Source organism: Venturia canescens, chromosome 10 (genome assembly GCF_019457755.1).
Source record: "Venturia canescens isolate UGA chromosome 10, ASM1945775v1, whole genome shotgun sequence".
Classification (NCBI taxonomy): domain Eukaryota; kingdom Metazoa; phylum Arthropoda; class Insecta; order Hymenoptera; family Ichneumonidae; genus Venturia; species Venturia canescens.
In genome coordinates this window covers 5,937,895-5,960,832 of record NC_057430.1, presented here as the reverse complement: position 1 = coordinate 5,960,832, position 22,938 = coordinate 5,937,895, and the positions used below count along the sequence as shown (strand labels likewise).

Sequence of the window (22,938 nt, the reverse complement as noted above, 5' to 3'; positions counted from 1 at the left end):
TGTTGAGTATTCCTATTCTGCAAACTGCAAATGTGGAATTATTGGTGAAAACATTCATTACGAAAAGTGTACAGTTGCTCAGTTTTCGATGCGATTAAGTATAATACCTGCCAACATCATGTAAACCCATCCCAATACCAATAGGGAGTTATTTTTGGAAGCTTGAACATATTTAATGTGCAAAATGTTTTTTATTTATCGATGCACAATAACATCCCTTGTATAGTACAGGACAATTCGTTTCCATTCTTATTCAATTAGTGCAATTAAGGGAATATTACTTGAAGATAACTCTCTAAATTCGCTCTGCATGAATATTTGTGCTCGATCAGTTCTAGAGAAGCCCTGATTTTTATTTGAATAAACAATTTTAATGGAAAGTGATGGGCCGGACAAGTACTTTTAACTCATATTTAAACATAATTTGTATCGATCGAATCGACGTCGAATATTGTGAATAATATCAGAAGCTCCTGAAAGTCTGAAAAGAATCGATTTTCTTATAAGTCTTTGCCACCATAGAGTAAGAAATGACTAGCTTGCATGTGATTTTTTTGGATTTAAAAGCTTCTTAGAACAATTCCATAATGTTGCAATTTGAAGTTACTCATAAATTACTTGTCCTTCGATTGATATCATAAATTTTAGTGCTGCACGTAACTCAAATGGTAACTTTTTTCAATTTATTAGAAAATACTTGGCCTCGACTTGATATAATAAATTTTAATGCTGCACGTAAATTAGATGGAATTTTTTTTAATTGATTTAACTGTTCGAATCAAATAAGAAGAAGCATCGGTGTCCAAAATGATTTCAAGCGCGATTTTTCGGTTTTTTATTTTTTACTTGTTATTTGATTTTTTTGACACTTTAAAAAATAGATACAGATTAGTTTTTTTTACAGATAATGTTTTTTCAAGATTTGTGAAAATTTTTTCGAATTGTTCTGTATTTTTTTTTATAAAATCATTTTTTTGACAATTTAAAAAGAAAATATTTTTAAAGTTTTTTTTATGGATGGAATTATCAGCAAACGAGGGACCATCAATGTACTTGTCCCAACCTTTTTTTTCCTAGGGTATTCTTTTTCACACACACATCACAGACTACATTTATGCGGCCGCTTTGATACCGGTTTAATATATCACAAATAACAAAATAAATAGTAATATGCACTTCTTTAGATGATGAAAATTATTTTTTTACTGATCCCGCACGCACTTCGTAATGTCGAAACTCTGTTCATACGATCAAAAACTGACACATGGTTTGTACATATATATATGTATATCGGTCCAATTTATGACTGCTGTTACCAGCTGTGCTGCGCCGTGTGCTACGTTCTGAAGTTGACGTCAGATTTCCAATCATCAACAACTAATTTCAACAACCAATCACAACGTCTAAATATGGATGTCGTCAGATCCAACGAATCAGAAACTCGAGAGCATCAAAGTGCCTTTGATGGTGTTTATAAATACAGACGCATAAATTCTTGAATGTGTTGGTAACTTTTGCATAATCTTGAGCCCGTGCAAAGTTTTTTCTCAGCAATTACAACACCGATCATGCTGATTTAGGGCGGAATCGAAAGAGAATTACTCAATTGGCTTAAACTTCAATTTTCAAGTTGCTAAATGGCTCCTGAGCTTCGTAATTCAATAAAATCACATGCCAATTTTACCCCCACCACCGCGAATCGTTTTATTCAGAGAAAGTATAGACTCGGCGAGAGCCTCGGGCCAGCCCTAGCAGATTTCGCGACTAAAAATTTTCGGTCGTAAATTTTTCGGTCGTTTTTGTGGTCGTTTCGACCGAAAATGTCGGTCGTAAGTATATTTTGGCAGTGGTAGTAACGACTGACAAATATTGGTCGTAACGACTCTTTCCGGGCCCCGAATGAAGTCGTTTCGACTAAGATATTTCAGTCGCAACGTTTAGTGGATCCGCAGCCGGCTGGTCGTTTCGACCCGAAACCCCGAGTCGTGCGTCGTTTCTCCCAGCGGCGCAGGCTGGTCGTTTCGACCCGAAATCCCGAGTCGTGCGTCGTTTCTCCCAGCGGCGCTGGCTGGTCGTTTCGACCCGAATCCCGAGTCGAATGTCGTTTCTCCCAGACCGCCGACTAACAATCTTGTTCGCAGTACGTGCGATGGATTAAAGATTAAACAACTAGGATGCGATTGACGAAACAGAAGGTAAGAAAAATGTATGGATAATTCTTTTTTCGCTTCGGGGACTGGGAGGGACAGCGATAGAATATTTATTTTTATATTTTTCGTCAATATGTGTGTTTTTTTCGTTTCGCATTTCATATAAAATTAAATTGTTGGTGCGAATAGCGAATTTTTGTTGGATTTTATGTAACACTACGATTTCTATCAATTTTGTCGAAAGATAACTGTATGCAAAATATCCGAACTCTGCACAGTCATGTCTCGATCTAATAAAAGGTTTCTAACTATACATAAGACATTTTTACGTACTATATAGATTCGTTCCGTGTCCGCGTTCACAACGCTTTTACCGGTTTTTATTTCAAAGTCTTATTTCACCATATATTTTTTCTCCCATATTGCACTTAACGATTCTTCAGTGCTGAATAATAAATGCATGACGAGTAATGCTCGTACATTTTAACGGGTTACATTTAAAAAAAATCGAAAATGAGTACATCGTACTGTCAGTATTTCCGAATTACTCAAATTCAATGTTGCAATTTTGTACGCATTGCAAACTTTCATCACTTCTTTTGATTTTTTACTTTGTACGACAACGATAAATAATGAAATCAATTATTGGTGCTGAGGTCGCTATCGTCGCAGTTTACGCCGTCATCGTTATCACCGTTACTGCTATTATCGTCGTCGCTCAATTCCTCCCCGTCATCGTTTTCATTTTCGTCGTTATCAGCGTCGTCGTCGTCGACGTCTTCGACCGATTCCTCCGGATCGTCGTAATCATCTTCGTTGGTATTATCGTCGTCGGCGCATTTCTCCTCGTTCTCATCGTAATCTTTGTCGCGCTTATCAATATTTCCGCGTGCTTTTGCATTCTTGCCGCTTGACTTTTTACCGTTACGTTTTCTCCAACGAAAACTGTTGTACCGATCGTTTTTTAATTTTTTCGAAATCGAGATCTTGATATTTTCGATAGTGTCCACTTCATTTACCGAAAGTATCTTCATCGATTGAAGCGCCATACACGCACCTGTTTAGTAATAAATATTAAATGATAAACAATTTATACCGTAGAAAGGCGTTTTTCCGAGAACCAGAAACCGTCTCGTTTTTTCTTTAACTTTCGATCTTTTTCGATTATTCCAAATAAATGAATTAGAGTTCAATAAATATGCCAATAAACGTTGATGCAGAATTATGAAGCGAAACGAGCCAGCGAGGGAGAAGCAAATCGTATCAGCATTAAAGTATAGGTAGTAAAATAATCCCATTCTTACATTTTTGATACTCAATCATTTATCAAAAGATGCAGTAGCGTCTCGACGCGACAAGTATTAAAAGAAAAGAAACAGCCAGAGCGAGGCCTGTCGCACTCTACAATATGCGAATACGCGGGTTTATGACGTAACAGGGACTCTCAAATCGTTTTCACGAAAAAATGGCTCCACCGAGATTTTTTATTTTCTTTTTACGGGAAAATGTGTTGCATCTATTAACGATAGAGGCTAGCTACCAAGCAAGAGGAAGAAAAAAAATGCACTCACTCATCAACTGTCTCGCTTCTCCCACTGTTATTTCTCGTCTTCCATCGTTCTTTTTGTTTCTTGTTTTTTTTATTATAAGCTTTTCTCTCTCCTCCCTGCTCCACAGGGCTGACATCAGTGTGGCCAATCTTTTACTCATGGTGGGAGCCAATCCCGCTTGTATGATTATGTCCCGGTGGATTCGCCAACCCGGAGTAATTTCCACGTCTTCCGTTTCATCATCCGACAGAATGTCCAACAATTCGAAGGGTGATTCTTCGATATCATCTTCATTCATCAATTTTCCGAATTTTTTCACCTGTTTCATATGATTTACGGCCGTCTTCAACATTTCGTTATACTATAAACATATTTCAATTTTTGTAAGAACAAAATCATTCGTACGTAAAAGCCACAGAGTTATGTTTGTCACGTTTATATAAATTCATTACCGCATTTTTGAATCTCTCTTTTTGTCCTTGAGAGTAATCCGAGGTTGGAGCCGATCTCTCATCATTTTTACAGGTTGCGCTGCTTGACGAAACACTTGGGCTTTTTTCATTCGACTAGGAAAAATATTTTTACAATAATAATTTTTTTAAAACGATTTATATCTCAGCAACGCTTTCACTTGCAAAAAATTTTTATTACCATCTTTTGATTGCTGACCGTCTGTTTTACCTTTCGGCCGTTAACGTTTTTTTGTTGGGCATTTTTTTCTACCGGTGCCGACAGCTCCTTCGGCTTCTTACGCCTTTGGGAAATGTCACTCTCGTCATTCTCAAAATTGAAAGGGTCCTCTCCATTTGTCCGATCGGCGGGTTTATGTATTTTCTTCAACACTTTTTTCTAATCAATAAATGCACTTTTATCATTGACTTTTAACAATATCATGATAATTGTAAATTTTAATTCATTATGACGAATAATTTCTACCGGTATCATTGGTTGGTTTTTATTAATGGTAGACACTTCATCATTATTTTTCTTTCTCTTTCGGTCGTGTATTACGTTCGTATCAATTTTTTCCCGGTTACTGATGCTCATTGCGGCGGCTTCAATTTCGCTCCACGTTTTATAACGTCTATCATTGTTGTTTTTATCACCAGCAAAACTCGAATTTTTGCCAAATATAGCTTCCAACTTATTACCCGGCGACCGAGATGACTTTCGTTGAGATCCTTCAGTTATTCCATCATTTCTCTATAAATTTTATTGTTATTTACACGATATTGCCCTAGTTATCACATTTTTTGGCATCAATTTCATTAATCTGTCAATTAATCTGTCAATATTGAGATAGAATTTGTAAGCAACACTTTACCTCTTCCCCGAACGAGGACGGTCCATTTTGCAATGTTTTTTTCAAAAACGCTTCTTCACCAGGACTACTATTTGAAGCAGTATCCCGCCACTTCGAACTTCTGGGCACATTGACATTTTTTCGAAACGGAGTCTCATGCAGCTCCTCAGTTCTTTTTTCTTCGTTTGCGTCATTCGCCTTAGTGTTCGTTGCAGCACTTATTATTTCGCCAAGCATCGTCTGTTGATTAAAAGTTGGTATTATTAAATTCATAAATTATGGTCTTTGCCGAAATTGCATTTGATAATTGTTTACAGGTAGAGACAAAAAAGTTTCGAGATAAATAGATAAAAGGCAAACACGAAAAAAAAATTTTTTCCAAATTAATTGAGAGAACATTGAAAAAACTAAGAAAATAAAGAACAATGGTTGACAGCCGATTGTGCGCGTGAATTTCGAAAATATTGATCCATACCTCGACATCGATTTCTTCTTCGTTGGTTTCACTTATTAGGACCAATTCTTTATTTTTTTCTAATGTGCATTTATCTTGCGACATATCATGGACATTTTCGTCGTGTGCCTCATTTTCTTCAATTTCTTTTATTCTCTCGTCATCTGGAATCTGTAATCAGATTGCGTGCATCACGATTTTGCGCATTAATTATACAGATACACATAATCTTCTTCGTTTCTTTCAATTGCCGTACATTTTGCGGAATTAAAGCATCATAATAAAACAAGAGCATACCGATAGAAACTCCATCCCATGAAGTTTTAACTTTTCCATGGATGCAATGCTCACTGCCTTTTTAATTTTTTTCAACATCCTCTGCAATCATTTAATAACAATTTCGATAGTTATTTTAATGCGTCATCCAAAATCATTCGTGCTCATTTACCAATACATACATTATCACATACTTGAAAATTTTCATAGCACCGCTTTCCCTTCTAGCTATAATTTAAATTGTAATGTAATCATCCGATTTATGCCAAAGTGACATCCGTCTGAATTAATAAAATATCAAATGTTAAAATCTTCACACAACTTTTTTCGAATCAGTAAACTTAAGAGGTTCCAAAAGAATACAGGCACGTTATCTACAGTCCCACTTCATGGGAAAAAGAAACATTAAACAGAGCTGCTTGGGTCAGTCGAATTATCGCTAGACGCCAAGCGGCCCGCCCGAGCTACCCTTGCAACCAAGCGAAATACAAGAAAATAAGCGTTTTCGGAATGAGAACATGTAATATTTCAAACACAGATGTACCACGAGATTAGAAAGGACCAAGACCGCGTTTTCGTACGCCAAGATGAAATAATCAAACGCAGCAGCTGCTATTTTTCCGTGGGAAACTGAAGATTCGTTCAAATTTTCCATTCCAACAGATACATATTATAAATATGTAATCTTCCATCTAAGACTTGAAATACAAAAAAAATGCAATAACGATAAACGAACATTTGAAACATTGTAATGAATTGAAATGTATCAAGAGCCAATTGAACAAAATTATAATATTAGTTATAAACTAACGAATTCAATAACAATATTCGAAATCGAAACGAATAAATAACATAAGCTGCAAACGGAAATGTATATATCAACAATTAAGGTACGAATAAACAAAAGATAAACAATCACGACCAACAAGAAAACGATAAAGATATGTAGCTATGTAGGTGTTGGCTCGTATAAGAATTGTAGTGGGAAAAACGGGCCTTCCTAAAGGAAGATCATGCGTTGTTGGAAGGGAAAATAAATCCACCCACGCACCCTAAAAATAAGGAAGATCATGTGGAAGGGATAATGCAGCCCCGAAGCATTGGGTCCTCAAAGTAGGAGAAGGCAAACTCAAAGCCTCGTCGTAAGACCATTTGGGCGTTGATTTTTCCCACCCTCGAATTTCAGGAACGCCCTAAGAGTAAATTTATATAATCATCACGTAAGGAAGAAATCAAGCAAGTTGCAGGACTAAGAGAATCGCGAGTCACACGATAAAAATAAAAGAAAAACCAAAGAGAAAGGAAGCAGAATACGTGGAATCAAGGGAAGATCGTCTTCGCGCTTGTTATCTTAGGTCTGTTATGTAAGCACCATGCAATATTACAATTCATAATAACTCGCTAAAAATAAAAATTTAACAAATGAAAAAGAGATTTTAAACCAGACGTTCCCACGTAACACCCTCAAATCATACTTTTAGGTGACTCGATTTCGCTGGCAATTTTTTCGTAAAGAATCACAAGTGCACACTATAAACGAGTCCTGAAATAAGAAAGATGGCGTAAACCATATAATGAGGGCAAAATTTTTTTCAAGTTTTCGAACATCTCGGATCGTACTTTCCGATAGCCTCGCTCTACGAGGATACCCCCTTTTCGCAGAAGCGGCGAAGCAAGTGAGACAGCGCCGCCGGCTCCGCTGCTTGTTTGCCGCCAAGTGAGACAGCGATATACTCTGTCGCGAGGTTCCTCGAGCGGTCAGTAAATGAGTCGATTTCGCCTACTGTGTAAGTACCAATATTTTAATTCAAATTAATTTGATAAAAATGAAAAATTCAACAAATGAAAAAGGGGTTTTAAACCAGACGCTCCGACGTCACATTTTTGGAGGCTTCTCCAAAGGGAAACACCATTTAAATAAGAAGTAATAAAAAAAATGAAAATAAATGTCGGACAATCAAAATAGTAATCAAGTTCATCGGGAACCAATCGATATCTCATGCGTATCTCATTGCGTAGCGCAGGACAAGCGACAAATCCAAAAAGATTGCAACCGCCTAAAAGGGAAAAAAATTTCGAATTTACTGAACAATTAACAAATGAAACAGCAGGTGACTGGGGTCTTCGGAATCCAACCCGAAATGTGGAAGAGTTGCTAACTTCAGATGAAAGCTCGGATGACGAAAATAAGAGGGTAGAAGAAACGATAATTAATCATCAATCCTATAAGATACAAGTAAAGAGAATACAATAGAAAATGGTACAGTAAGTGGAAAATCCAAGAAACAAAACGTTGTTAAATAAATGCAGAAGTTGCCGAGTACATCGCACTACGAACAAAAGAATTACAAAAGAAGAAAAATAGGACACAACAAATTACAACCACAAAGAATACAAAGACAAAACATTACAAAAACAAATTGCGACTAAAATAAATTAAGATCATAAAAATTTTAAATAAATTACCCACGGAAAAAAATTATATACCAAAAAATTGAAACAAAAAAAATTTGGCCGTTGTACTTGGCGTTTTTTTTCTAGCTAATATTATCTAATTTACCTGTATCTTATACTCACAAATTCGAAAGTCGAGTAAAACGCCAAGTACAACGGCCAAATTTTTTTTGTTTCAATTTTTTGGTATATAATTTTTTTCCGTGGGTAATTTATTTAAAATTTTTATGATCTTAATTTATTTTAGTCGCAATTTGTTTTTGTAATGTTTTGTCTTTGTATTCTTTGTGGTTGTAATTTGTTGTGTCCTATTTTTCTTCTTTTGTAATTCTTTTGTTCGTAGTGCGATGTACTCGGCAACTTCTGCATTTATTTAACAACGTTTTGTTTCTTGGATTTAAAGTCTTACGACCATTGATTTCCATGATTTTACAGATGACTTCCCAGAGGGCATAAATGTACTTGTCTCTAGTTTTTTTACAGCATTCGTGCTGTGTTGCAGGTTTATTTGACGACTTTTTGTGTACTCGAAATCTGAAATTTTATGGGATACATTGAAAAATTGAAATAATGATCATAAAATTGAAACATCTGATCACCCAATAAAGCAGTTTATATATTCACCTACACCCATCTCTCTCTATATATTTATTTTGACATGCTGAAGCCGAATTCCAAAATACCGTGAAAATAGGTGAAAATTGCGAAAAATGGTCGTTGAGCAAAATTTTGTTGACCTAAATCTAGAATGTTTCTCGTGTTTTTCGAAAGTTCTGATAAACAAGGTTTCAGACAATATTTCGGATTTTTCGATTCTCACAAGTGACCCATGAATCTCATTGTCAGTATCCACTTATATATTTGAAGCCCCTGGCTCAAGGAATGTCTTGGTATGAATCAGTTGAGATTTCACACAATCTGGACAAGCGATGAGAATTTTTATTATGAGGTCCAAAAGCTTGGAATATTTCCATGAGGCACCCGAGACTTTGTAAAACCATGTTGACCAATTGATTTTGTTCTTCCGAACAGATGTACCAATATTGCGATCGTAGAAAATCACTCCGTATCGGTTTGAAGTTAAAAGTATTATTAGGAAATTGTGCACCCTTTCCACTGCAAAATCTATCGACGTCAAAAAATCGAATTGAAACTTGAATATTACTTCAGAAATCAATTGACTGTAGAATTTTAATTAAAATTGAAAATGACGCTAAACGAGTTTATCAGTTGTGCAGTTTATATTCTGTTTTAGGATGTTTTATCAAAAGGTAATGATTAAAAATGATGAATACAACGTTTTTATCACTCCTTCTTTCGGATTAACAAAATGTTTGCCGGTTCGTTTGCCTGTTTTGCTTTTGAACCAGGCAAATTTCCGGGTCCCTTCCTATTATTGTACCGCGAAACAAGACTCTGCAAGACCGGAAACGAAAAAAAAAAACACGCATTAGTTTTGCTATGGCTGAATTTTCAAAAACCCAAGATTTCGCGGTGTCGAGGACGAAATGAACGGTGGTGTGAAAATAATATGTCAACTCGAGGAAAATACAAGAAATAATTCCCTGTCCGTCGAGTAAAGCTCGAATGACCGAGGAATGACCTTCCACAAGAAAAGCGAGTATAAAGTGTACGTAACAAGTTCTAATACTTTGGGAATCCATGAGCTTGGTTCGTTACGACAAAGTCTCCAAAACTTCTGTGTGAAATGAAAAATACCACCAAGCGGAACCATCTGACATTGCTCTGACTCGATAGCATACCATGAATAAATGACGAATGAGAAATAGTGAAGCTGCGACAAGCCTCTTCCACATTTATCAGCACTGGGGATCAAGGGACGCGGTAGCGGCTCGTATTGTTACAAGATTCTGCAATCGAAAACATGCAATTACTGTTTTACTTTGGAAAAACGTTTATCAGAAAATCTTTTAATCATAAATGACATTTCAAATGATTTGATTCCATCCAATAGTCGTAAGACTTTTAAAAGTTCTCTTTAAATTCAAGTCAATAATGAACATTTTTCTGCTTACTTGACAACCATAAACTACACGGCAGAACACACAGCACAGGCATTATTAACATTTTTTTATAGAAGTATCCAAAAGTCTGAGAATTTCAAAACCATTGTCACCAGCTTGTACGTATGCAATTACAATCGCAAGATCTCTATCATCATTTTCTTTTCAGACCACCAGAAATTTTCTCAATGCGTCGAGCCCTTGACTAGAATTAAACTTTCTTAGTGTTTTTCCATACAATGGGTTTGCTTCTTCGGTAGATATTTTTGTAGTCCTTGATCTTATTCGTCACTCCTATCTTGGGTTATTTTATTTATATTTTTCAATGGAATCTATCCAATTTTTGATAAAATAGCATAATGAAAATGATAATGATCATCTACAAATCTGATAATATTCAATTTTGGAGAGCTGATGAAAATTGTCGCCATGACAAAGATGCAGAGGCATGGATTTATTTATTTATTTAAATCTCCTTTAAAATGTAAAAGGATATTTAAAAACCAATTTCTCGTGAATTATTGAATAAAATGTTTTCCATATGATATAACAAATGAAACGAAAATGGAATGTGTAGGGAATTGAAATCTGAGTATATAATCAAACAAATATCGTAGACGAATATAAATTCTTCATTTGTTATTAAATAAAATGTTTTCCATGAGAATTGAATAAAGAATCAAAAATGTAATGTGTTAAATTGAATTATTGTAAAAATAGATATATTCAACAAATATACCCATCTATAATATTCAATTCAATTCTACACATTTCCGTTTGGATTCAATATTTATATCATACACAATACATTTTATTTGAAAATTTATTCCGAACTAGGGTGCATTCCGTGCGATTAAGCGTGTGAATAGTTTTCTTGTAGCGCTGCAGCGCTACTTTTATTGCAACAGCGTCTTCAAGCCCACCAATCTTGAAGCAGTTCAATAAGAATAAACAGGAGTACAGGGGGATGGCTCCATAGTTTTTGATGTCCAGGTATATTTCTCAAGAGTTTTTGATGTCTAGGTATATTTCTCTACGGCTTTCGATGGCGAGGTCAACGGCTCCATAGTTTTCGATATTTAGGTCGCTGTAGTTTATGGGGTCGAGAACAATCTCTCAATGATTACCATGTTAACACTGTTATTGTCATTGTTTTTCGATGTTTGAGAGGACGTTTCCATGTTTCATTATCTTTTTCATCTCGTATCATGTTTCATTAGGTTCCAGTATCTAGATTGACAGTTTCATGTTTATCAGTGTCCGGTGATATTTATTTACGATATTCTGGGTTCTTGAAATCTCCCCTGTTATTGAAGACCATGGAGTCTTCGATCAGGATATCGATAACCATGATGAAATATATCCAGACATCGCAAACCATTGAGTCATCGACCTCGACATCGAAAGCTACGGGGAAAATACCTAGACATCAAAAACTGTGGAGCCGTCGACCTGGACATCGAAAACTATAGAGCTATCGACCCAAACTTTGAAAACCATGGATCCATCAACCTAGACATCGCAAACCGTAGAGAAACATAGCTAGACATGGAAAATTATGGAACTGTCGACCGTGATAGCGAAAACTATGGAGAACTATACCTGGACATGAAAAACCATGGAGAAATATGCCTAGGCATCGAAAAACATGGAGAAGTATACCTAGACATTAAAAACTATAGCGCCGACGACCTGGATAACGGAAACAGTGGAAAAAAATATACCTAGACATTGAAAACCATGAAGAAATATATCTGGACATCGAAAACTATGGAGGCGCCGACTTAAATCTCGAAAACCTTGCAGTCGTCGACCTAGATATCGAAAACTATGGAGCCGTCGATCTGGACATCAAAAACCATGGAACCGTCGACCTAGACATAAAAAACCATGGAGCCTTCGACCTAGACATCGAAAACCATGAAGAAATATACCTAGACATCGAAAACTATGGAGCAATATACGTAGACATCGAAGACTATGGACAAATATACCTGGACATCGAAAACCATGAGGAAATATACCTAGACATCGGAAACTACGGACCCATCGACCTAGACATCGAAATTCTTGGAGCCGTCGACCTAGACATTGAGAATCGTGGAGAAATATACTTAGACATCGAAAACCATGGAGAAATATACCTAGACTTCGAAAATCTGGGAGAAATCTATCTAGACATCGAAAACCATGGAGCTGTCGACCTAGACTTCGAAAACCTGGGAGAAATCTATCTAGACATCGAAAACCATGGAGCCGTCGACCTAGAAATCGAAAACTATCAAGCCACCTACGAGAGATGGATTTTGCTTGTGCCCTTGGTGAAAAGGGGTCGAGATCGTTTCTCTACTGCGTATGCACCGACACATCATTCTAACCTCGTACGATGACGCGCGTAATTATTTTTTTCCTGCAAGTTTTGCTCATACAAAAAATAAAGAATGTACGAATGTACATTTGGCGCATTCTTCACTTAAATTCACTCCAATGCTTATCATCAACGATAAACACGAGTAAAAAAAAGCCCAATCCAACGATTTACTCGATAGCATCATACCTACTAAAAGAACATTAAACGATAGCATCACACCGACTAAAAGAACATTAAAAAAAAGATTCGGCCACAATACGTGACTCAGATTTCTTGGTAAAACGAACATGTGGTATCCTTTAATCTCTGAATGATTCGATAACATTTCGTGAAATTGACAGCTTAAATTTTGAATACAACGGGGAACTGTCACTTTCCAAATTTTTGAAGCATGAACAGATTCATGGAAATATATAGGTATACAATTTGTATTATGACACCAGAAAAAAATATATAGATATATAAAATGTATTATGGCACCAGATTTGTCACTAAAGAAAAAACAAATAAACATCAAAAATGTGTGCGAAAAAATGCAACATTTTTTGATGAAATTAAAAAATAAATAATTAATATCTTTTCAATGCGTTAAGCTACAGAGTTCGTAGAGGTCGCGATCGAAAGATAAAAAAAAATAAAAAATACGTCATCTTGCAGGATTCTTTGGAATACTGTAATTATTCAGTTATTAAAGAAATAAATTTTGAGTGTTATCGAAAACAGCTGAAAAACACTCTCGCTCCGGTAAAGACTCTCTGGAAGCGACTCGTCATACATAAATGTACTTGTCTCAGAGTCGCTACCGCGACTCTAGAATAGAAATTTTAAATAACAGCATAAATGTATTACATATCACGAACAGGGCGACCGAAAGTTCGAGTCGAAATCAATCAATTTCATTGAAATATGCGTGCCAAAATTCGAAGGGAAGCCCGAAGAACTATTAGACTTTGGCAATTGTTACGTAGAAGCAAAAGATATGCTACCAGCTCTCGCTGAAACAAATTTAACCAAGCTTATTTTTGATAAATTAAGTGATTTGATAAAAGATCTAAAAAAAAGTATTCATTCCAACAAAAACTACCTATCGGTTACATTAAGGGGAGTTTGATAGAATTTTCCAAAGAGATAATGAGACAATTTTTCATTTCGTAAATAAATTACGAAGGAAATCGAGAAAAGTTGTAGAGTGCTATATTTCGAGCACAGTAGAAATAACAGAGCAACAAATGCAAACTTTCAAAAATGAAATAGATAGAGTAGTAGCGGAATGTTTTTCCCAATGGTTAAAAAATGAAATTGACCAATGTATGCCAAAATGTGCATCGGTGCGTCGGAAGCCCTACAGAATGCGAAAGATAACGAGAAGGAAACTGACACAAAAGATAATTCTATAGACCATTTTAAGGATTATGAACAGTGTAAACGTTGGAATTTTAGGTGTTGTTTGTTTCTTTCATCGTACACATCTTTTACATACTCAGAAGTGCCGGGAAATTTTTATTTTTTTTATTTATTTAACGGTATATTTTTGTACAACGGCGCGTTGAAAATTACATCTCTTGAATCTGCTTTTTCAGCAGCCGTTTTTTGACAACTTATTTTTTCTTTTATAAACAATTTTCCACTGAGAAATCTACAAAAATTGTGATTTTTTTTTTCTTCAAATGGTCGCCTTTTTTTCAAAGCAATATCGTAATAATTCCCTACGTCATGCCGTATCTAATAGCACATATTTTAAGAATCTTTTTGGTTTTCGGTCCTGAGATGTCCCATTTTTGAGATTTGCTGTCAACGCCGATTCGAGGAGTGCCACACATTTTTTTCTACACACCAGTGTACAAAAAAATACCACGAAACAAATTGAAAAACAAAAAATATTTTCCAGGACTTCTGAGTATGTAAAAGATGTGTACGAGGCTTCATTTAAATCCATCCAACCAATTTTTATTTATAAAAAAAAAAAATAAACAAAAAACATCTAGAGTTTTTAAGTTTGCACTATTGATATCCCTTGAACCTAATCAAAGAATCAAAGATTACTATTACCAAAAATAAAAATGACGGTCGAAACATTTACTTTAGCACTTCGCAAAAGAAAGAAACAAAAAAAACTCAACTGAAGAAATACGTTCATCGGGGAAACCCGAGGACGTAGAAAACACTAATGCAGCGGCGTCGCTGAATACAAATACAATATACCTCGATGTGGAAAATGCAGACGCCCAAATCGAGGCCAAAAGAGTTTTTCTAAACTAGAACTTGGTTGAAAAAAAAAAGGTACTACCGTGCCAAAGTACTATTATCGCAAAGGCCAAAATGAAGAAGTCCATCAAATTTACCGAGGACCGAAGGAAACAACGGAAACGATTAACTGTTATTATCGAAAAAAATTATCATCGCTGTACTCATCTAGTTTCTATTGTCATAATGGAATTAATAAAAAATCAAATATCGAAATCTTCTTGAGATGTGATATTCAAGACATTTTGTGATGTCCTTTTTCAAATATAACGTTCGTTATTATATGTTTTGATAATTGAGAAGAAAAAAAACCGTGGCCACTGTGTATCAACGCGGCTTTTCGCTTCTGATGCTATTTTTGTGGAGCAAAATTTTGTTTGACTCGGAAAGAACGATGGTACTGTTTTATCATCCGTCGGATCGTATTGGCGGACGCGTCAACTTCGACCGTGAAACGATATGAAGGAAACGAGAGGGATGGTGGCTATACGGCTGAGTTTTCTCTCAGAGTACCGACCACGGGAATTTTTAGGACGGGCTGCCCGATTAGTTCCTCTTCTCGTGTCGTGCTGTTCGTTTCGCTTACCGTACTCCGTAATACTTTCATCGCGCTTCGTTAAACGCACGTTTTTTCATTCATTGCTCCCTTTCGTAGTTCAGTAGCTAATTTTTTATCCCTCTGCCAACCGCCTTTTCCAAGTCCTGAAGATATAATCAATGCACAATCATTTTATTAAAATTATACAACACGGCTGCGGTTCTCTTTGACACTTTCGGAAAAGGGATGACCTCCAACCACGCATATACCTTTTCCCGCTCATGTTTGTTAGCTACTTGGTCTTTGGTTTGCATGTTAATTTTATCCATATCGACTGACTCAAAGTTTTCTTTCTTTCGGTACTTGGAAATCGATTTAAAATCGCGGAAAAAAGACTTCAAATTGAATTATTCCAACAAGCATATTGGCTATATACGCGTTTCTCAAAATGGTTACGGTGGTGGAACTGTACGCGTCATGACATCATCAACGCGACGAGAACGATGATACCGGATTCCAAAATGGCTGTGCTGGCAAGTTATTTATTTGGTAAAAAATTATATACCCCTGACTCGAAAGGAACCGCACGTATAGAATCTCATTCCTATCGGCATCGAATATTTTTTTTTTTTTTTTCAGCAATTGCAACAATTAAACTCATGTGTGATTGATATTACTTTTTTTTTAAGTGAAACTTTTATACGCACGCCGGGCTGGGGGGGGGGGGGGGGAGTAAACTGCAGTGAGATAGATAGAGAGAGAGAGAGAGAGAGAAAGAGAGAGAGCTGTGTTTCGTGTACTATTAACACGGCGTAGGCGTATCGTCCTCACTCTTACGTTGAATCTTGAGCCCAGCTCTAGAAGCATTGTAGGAGTAAGAGAGATGGTACGCACACACGTACATTTCTTTTTTCTCTTTCTCTCATAAATGTCCTATGGAAGCAAGTAAAAGAAATACGAGCATATTTTCTTCTCCTCTTTTGCTTACTTCCAGTTTATGAAATATACATCAGTAATGCGCGTGCGAATTCACTAGCATTACACGAAAGGTGATTTCTTAGTTATTACGCAATTTCATTTCGTTCTTATATAATGACAATTTTATAAATCAATATTTTGTTTCATATATGAAATATTCGACGTTCAGATTGAATCAAATCATAAATTCATTGTAAAGTTTACATTTAGTGTAAATACCTAATAGAACGATGACTTTAAGGAAGTTGAGGCATTAAAATGAAAATGATGTCATCGCTTTTAAACCGAGTGCATCTTATAAAGTGAAGTGTAAAAAAAAATCAGTTAAATTTTCAGACAGTTTAGGAGCGTCGTTGCTGAGAAAAATCAATAACAATTTGAGCCAAATAACATGTTATCTTATGGAAGTCAAGACACATTCAGTGATATCTCCGTTAAAAATGATGCTAAAAATATGAAATTTTTTGGGCAACGAACGAGGTTTGCTGAATAATGTCAATTTTTTTCAGATTTATTAGGAGATTTGCTGAGATTATATTAATAATAATCTGTTTCCCGTGCAGTTTTTTGAGGCTAGGATCGTCACCATTCGTGTTTTCGACTGAGCTTTCACCAGTTTTTCGTCTTTTTTTCCCCAACTTTTCTTTAAAGTGTATGCAACATAGCCAAATTGTAAACTGGCCTAACTTTTGAAAGGTACAGGTCATAACTTTTGGATAAAAAAAATGACTGTACAGCCTCAACTTCCTTAAGAGATTAAAACAAAAAAAAAAAAATAGTCTTTAGATTAAATGAATGAACGTAATGAGGAGAAGAAATTTCTCACAGGAAGAGAAGTATCAAAACATTAAAAATTTAAAGTACCAAACATTAAAACATAAAAATTCCATGTAAAAAATTTCGTTATTTTTCTTGTGGATCAGAGGATCATGACATTAAAACATGTCCTGACAAAGAAAAAGGTTGGCAGACGAGCATGTTTGTGGGAACTGCAAAATGATTTTATTCTTCAGAATTTATTCTCCCCAACTTGCCAACTTGAATTTTATTCGCGTTCCTCCCTTCCATTGTCGAACATAACGCAATTCAATCCAATTTCGTTATAACTTGGCATAAGAACTTCAACGTATTCTCCAGAATCGATTGCAATATTTCATTCATGCTAGAAACTTGCAGACCATTTATAAAAAAAGAAAAATCATTATCGATGGAAACAACGGTCCAACAAATATTTTTCTTTTATAAAAGTTTCAATAAAAACCTTCTAAAGTTAAGAATCTGATTTCAACCAATTCGTCAACAAACGAGCCCCGATAAAATGTCCAAATAACGCATTGAATTTCGTCTGCTTTCTCTGCGATGTAAAATAATAAATATTTAAAAAACAAAAACGCATGAAAATAAGAAGTTAATGAACGAAAACAATAAAAACGATCGTCGCGGGTACCGAGTCTAAGTTTAATGACAGTATATCACGCATTATTGGTCTCATTTCCCCGAGAGGTTGATTATTATGAAAAATGCACTTTCGAGATACGATATAAAGTGATGCATGGGCGAGTTATGAAAAATTGCATCTATGAAAACATAACTATAGTTGACAAATATTTATGTATGAATACAAATATGAAAAAAAAAAAATACCGAGGGTAAGACTCGGAAGAGGAGAAACACAAACCAAATTGTATGGGATAAATCGAGAAACTATCGTCTATCCAACATAATTTTCCAGCACAAGAATCATCTCTCGAATGAGTTGTTTGCTTCGCAAGTCGCCAAGAATTTCATTACACAATATGGGTACGCGGTGACACAAGACAATTACAGCCAATGTATAAGTGTCGCAACATCGAAGCGCTAATTGTTTTTTTATGTATTTCCTTGGTCACAAGAGTACCGTTGGTAGGAAAAAAAAAGCTGTTGGTAAGTTCAATAAAATTACAACGAAAAAGGATCAAAACCTATTGTCCGGGCAAAAACTTTGGGATTAAAACTTATGACAAAAAACAATAGCTCACCTTATCTTTCAATCGCTGCTTATTCGACTCGTTGTCATTGCTTCTCATGATTTTTACGCAAGGTCCTTTCACATTTATTGCCCTCGCTTGCAGTGTTTCCGGTGTATCCATATGGGTTTTCTTAAACATCAATCGTTTCCCCCGACCAAGGTCATCAAGACCGACCGATTTCAATTCCTGTTCAGTTTCTGTTGTTAACAATATCAATGATTATTGTTCAATTTTTTCTTATATTCCAGTCCAAATATATTGTAACGGTACTCTTTTCTGTTAGACCACCCCGTTACGCGTAGATTCGAGCTTCTTATAGAGTAAAGGAGCAGGCATGAAAGAAAAACAAAAGTGAGGGGAAAGATCTGTGAAGAAACAAAAAGTTTATTCAAAATGTGGTTTGTGAGTCGTGTACAATGAGAATTTTGGTTCGCGCAAAGGGACTTGTCCTTATTGCTTTTGGTATTTTTCTTTTATAAAAATATGATCGCACGCTGATGACTCGACCTCGCCTTTAAACATTGATTTCGCCTCTAGACGGCAATTTTCGCAATTACGGATAAATTCCGCAAGTAAAGAATTAGATCTCGCAAATTAAAGAATTAACTTTTCCAAATTAAGGAATCAATCTCGCAAATTAAAGAGCTGACTTTCGCAAATTAAAGAGTCAATTTCGCAAATTAATTATTGATTTCGCAAACTAAATAATTGATTTCGCAAACTAAATAATTGATTTCGCAAATTAAATAATTGATTACGCAAATTAAATAATTGATTTCGCAAACTAAATAATTGATGTCGCAAATTAAATAATCGATTTCGCAAATTAAATAATTGATTTCGCAAACTAAATAATTGATTTTGCAAATTAAATAATTGATTTCGCAAACTAAATAATTGATTTTGCAAATTAAATAATTGATTTCGCAAATTAAATAATTGATTTCGCAAATTAAATAATGGATTTCGCAAATTAAATAATTGATTTCGCAGATTAAATGATCGATTTCGCAAACTAAATAATTGATTTCTTACAAAAGTCAAGTCGATCTTAAGTTTTTGCCTTAAACGTTGGCACCTGTCAACCGGAATTCAGTCCACCCAGGAATCTTAAGGCAGAACGAACCCGAACTGCCCCCGCCCTCCTGGCATGGAAGGAAGGATTCCCCCAAGAATCTTGTGACCGAACGGAGCCGAACGGTCACCGCCCTCTTGGCAGGAGAAGGATGGGTAATCTGGCAGAAATCTTGGTCCAGAACGAAATCGAACTGTCCCCGCCCTTCTGGTCAGATCGGTGCCCCAGAGTGGAAATCTTGAACCCAAACGGAGCCGAATGGGGCCTGCCCTTCCAAACTGAGTCGGTGGTGATCTACGTTTTGCAAAGCGGATTCTGAGTTGCGAAGTCAGAATCGGCTGGTGAATTGCGTGTGCGGATCTGAGTTGCTCAATCTCAGATCGGCGTGCGGAAGCGAGTCAAGCGTGATGAGGGCAAGACTGGCTCCTGAGACTCGCTCTCGATGCCTTTTTATACTGGGCCGATACAACAACGCGAAATAATCATAATAATTTGGCGGGCTCGCTCGCTTATTAAGATCTCGAACCTTCGTTTGCTCTAAAATTCCTGGTTGGCTAATTTTATCCTCGGTGTACTTTATTATTGGTCGCTTAATTTCGACCAATAGTGAAATTTCGTTTTAATGAACCGCGCCTGTGCAATAATTCATACTCGCCAATGGAGACTAAGTAATTTTCTTATTGGAGATTGAAAAATTCGCCTATTGGCGGAGTTTTTTGATTGGCTCTTACGAGCCTTAGTCGCAGTGACGCGCGAAAACTATTTAAATTTGAATTGATTGCTTTGAAATTGTTTGATAAGTTTTTCTTATTTTATGAAATGAATTTGCTCTGACATTGCCACTGGTTAGTTCGCACCAAAATTTCTTATTCAATTCAGTCTTTTGTTGTTGACGAGAAATGATTTATTCAATGAAATTAATGAAAATTGGTTCTTCTGGTGATCTATGTGGTGCGGATCGATAAGCGAGCCCGTACGCTGGCGCCTCTCGTTGAGTGATACGCGTATCGCTCATTGCCGTCGGTAAGGCCGTACGCTCTATGATCTAGTTCGTCTCAATATATTTATATACATCAATTTTATTCTGAATTTATATTTATCTCATTCATTCGTTCTACACTTACCTCCATAGGTGATAACACGGATTTGTCTGTAGTTTTCTTTATTGCCAGCTTCATCCAGAATACGCAACGATACGAGGGCCTTTGGATCTCTTAGATATTTCTTCAAAAAATCGTCAGTACATTGCGGCAATCCGTTTTCGGCTTTGGCATCACGCAAAAACAATTCACGCGCTCCAACGGTTTTCGTCGCGATCCTTCCATCCGTAGTTTTCCATTCGATGCGATAAAACATTTTGTATATATAGCCTCGAAATTTTACGCCACAACCTTTTTTATAGAAACAAAATACAAACACTCATGTGTATATTTAAAAATAATTTATTTTTGCAATGCGGTGACGAATAATGAGATCGGTGATTATGCGTTATTATTACACTTTTATTGCGCTCTTCAATTATATATGATCGAAAATAATTTAGGCCGCGTGTATACTGGCAGGCTGATGCGATTCGAGAATAAATAACGTTCGAGATCACTAAGCAATATGGCGCCGCTACACATGATGTTGTTATTATTATTATCACTAGTTGCCCTCACGGCACGGCATTTTAGTCGTCCGTATTGTTCCAATTCGAGCGCGCGCAAACAGTATATATTCGAATTTTATTATATATACATGCAAATTATTCGAGAACACTAAGCAATGTGGCGCCGCTACACATGATATTATTATTATTATTAGTTGCCCTCGTAACGGCACGGCATTTCAGTCGTTTATTGTTCCAATTCGAGCGCGCGCAAACAGTATATATTCGAATTATACATATACATGCAAATTATTTCGTGTTTTTTCTTTTCATCCCTGAAAAATAGAAGTCTCGTCTTTTTTTATCGCATCGCATAATTCGCATAATAATAACGCATATATCTATATTACCGTTGTAGAACAGAAATGTTATCGTTGAAGCAACCGAATAAACCCACATCCTTAATGAAAAATTCATATTCTCACGTTTATTATTTCCAGTCTACTATATATATGTGTACGTATAAGAACGCGGATGCAGAATAGCAGCATATATGCAGCAGATATAAATAAAGAAATAATGTCAGCATAAAAATAACATTTCAAAAAATCATTCAATTATAGCTCACAGGGCTTCTAATGGATAAATATTTCATTCCATAACTACACTCAGCGCATACAAACAGAATTCAAAACTTAATCGTAAGAGTGAACTGAGAGATTAAACCGAGAGCATGCAACAATCGTATTTCAAAACTTGAAAAGAACAAATCAATGTGTTGCATCCACTCGGACTCTGTACCCTTGCGCTTGAAAATGGAAAACTTTTCAACGGTCCTCCTGGACCATTCTTCGATCAACTGTAATAAAAATTCACACTCAATAATACACCGGTGAGCTAAAAAACTTGTTCGGTCATCATCAATACAAAAAACATATTTTATGAAAAGTTTTATACCGTACCACTTTATATCCTACATCGGGTATCTTGCTTTCATCCTTCAGCAGTTCCAGGCGCTCCGTAAGCTGATGCCACATATTTTCGCGACGTCGCTGTTCTATTTCGCCATTCACCTCATTCGTTATTATTGCCTTGTTACGCTCAATGTACTCGCAAACTATTTTCAAATAATCATGCGACAGCATAATTGCCAATTGATCTCCCTGAATCACCGATTGATTTCGGTTATCTCTTATTCCACCTGAAATACATACATATCAATTATTTCAGTATAAATGATTTTTTAATTTCCTTTAAACGCAACATATACATCTCGCAATGGGAGGAACATTTTGGAGAAAAGAATTCAAAGAAAATATACGACCAGAGCTGCCTTAGAAAAAAAGGCACTGCGCAAGCAGTTATAAAATCACAGAACTTTTTTGTAATAAAACAAATGAGTGGACTGCTGATTTTGTATCTCTTTTATTATTACCTTCTTCATGTGCTCGAATCGGCCAGACACAGTTGTCTACATCGATGAAAACGGACTTGCAATCCCGAAAGCACGCGTGATCCGCGGCGGACGACAGGAGTACCGGTTCCGAGCATTCCAAACATACATACATCTGAAATATATATATTACAAAAAGTTATACCGAGGCTCTTGATATATCGCTATTAGTTTATATTTTTTTCACGCATATAAAAATGTGTATTAAAAAGTATACTTTTGGTGCACTTACCTTAGAAAGTTTTGTCCACGCAATAATTCGCAGGTTATGTTGAGGCTATATATATTCTCTCGCAAAATAATATACCTTATATTTTGTTCGTTAATTCGCTGTGCTAGCTGCGACACGCACACGCGAACGATTTTGATGATGATCGAAGCGCTAAGAATCGTCGTGATTCTCTCGTATAGGGACCGTGCGTGAGCTATAGAGAGCAGCACTACAGTCGATGAGCGCGCTCTCTCGTG

At 36.1% G+C, this 22,938-nt stretch overlaps 1 protein-coding gene across 1 annotated transcript; it reads right to left on the bottom strand.

The window, feature by feature from the left end:
- Positions 1-2,254: 2,254 nt before the first annotated feature.
- Positions 2,255-22,580, bottom strand: LOC122417043 (protein PFC0760c-like). Its single transcript, XM_043430275.1, has 13 exons — positions 22,453-22,580; positions 21,980-22,218; positions 21,819-21,876; positions 20,551-20,817; positions 18,361-18,548; positions 5,755-5,835; positions 5,479-5,628; positions 5,025-5,243; positions 4,637-4,903; positions 4,352-4,549; positions 4,153-4,266; positions 3,722-4,061; positions 2,255-3,207 (listed from the first exon to the last, which is right to left on the bottom strand). The coding sequence occupies exons 2-13, from the start codon at positions 22,160-22,162 to the stop codon at positions 2,789-2,791; spliced, it is 2,484 nt and encodes an 827-aa protein (XP_043286210.1). The 5' UTR covers positions 22,163-22,218; positions 22,453-22,580; the 3' UTR covers positions 2,255-2,788.
- Between the last annotated feature and the right edge of the window lie 358 nt (positions 22,581-22,938).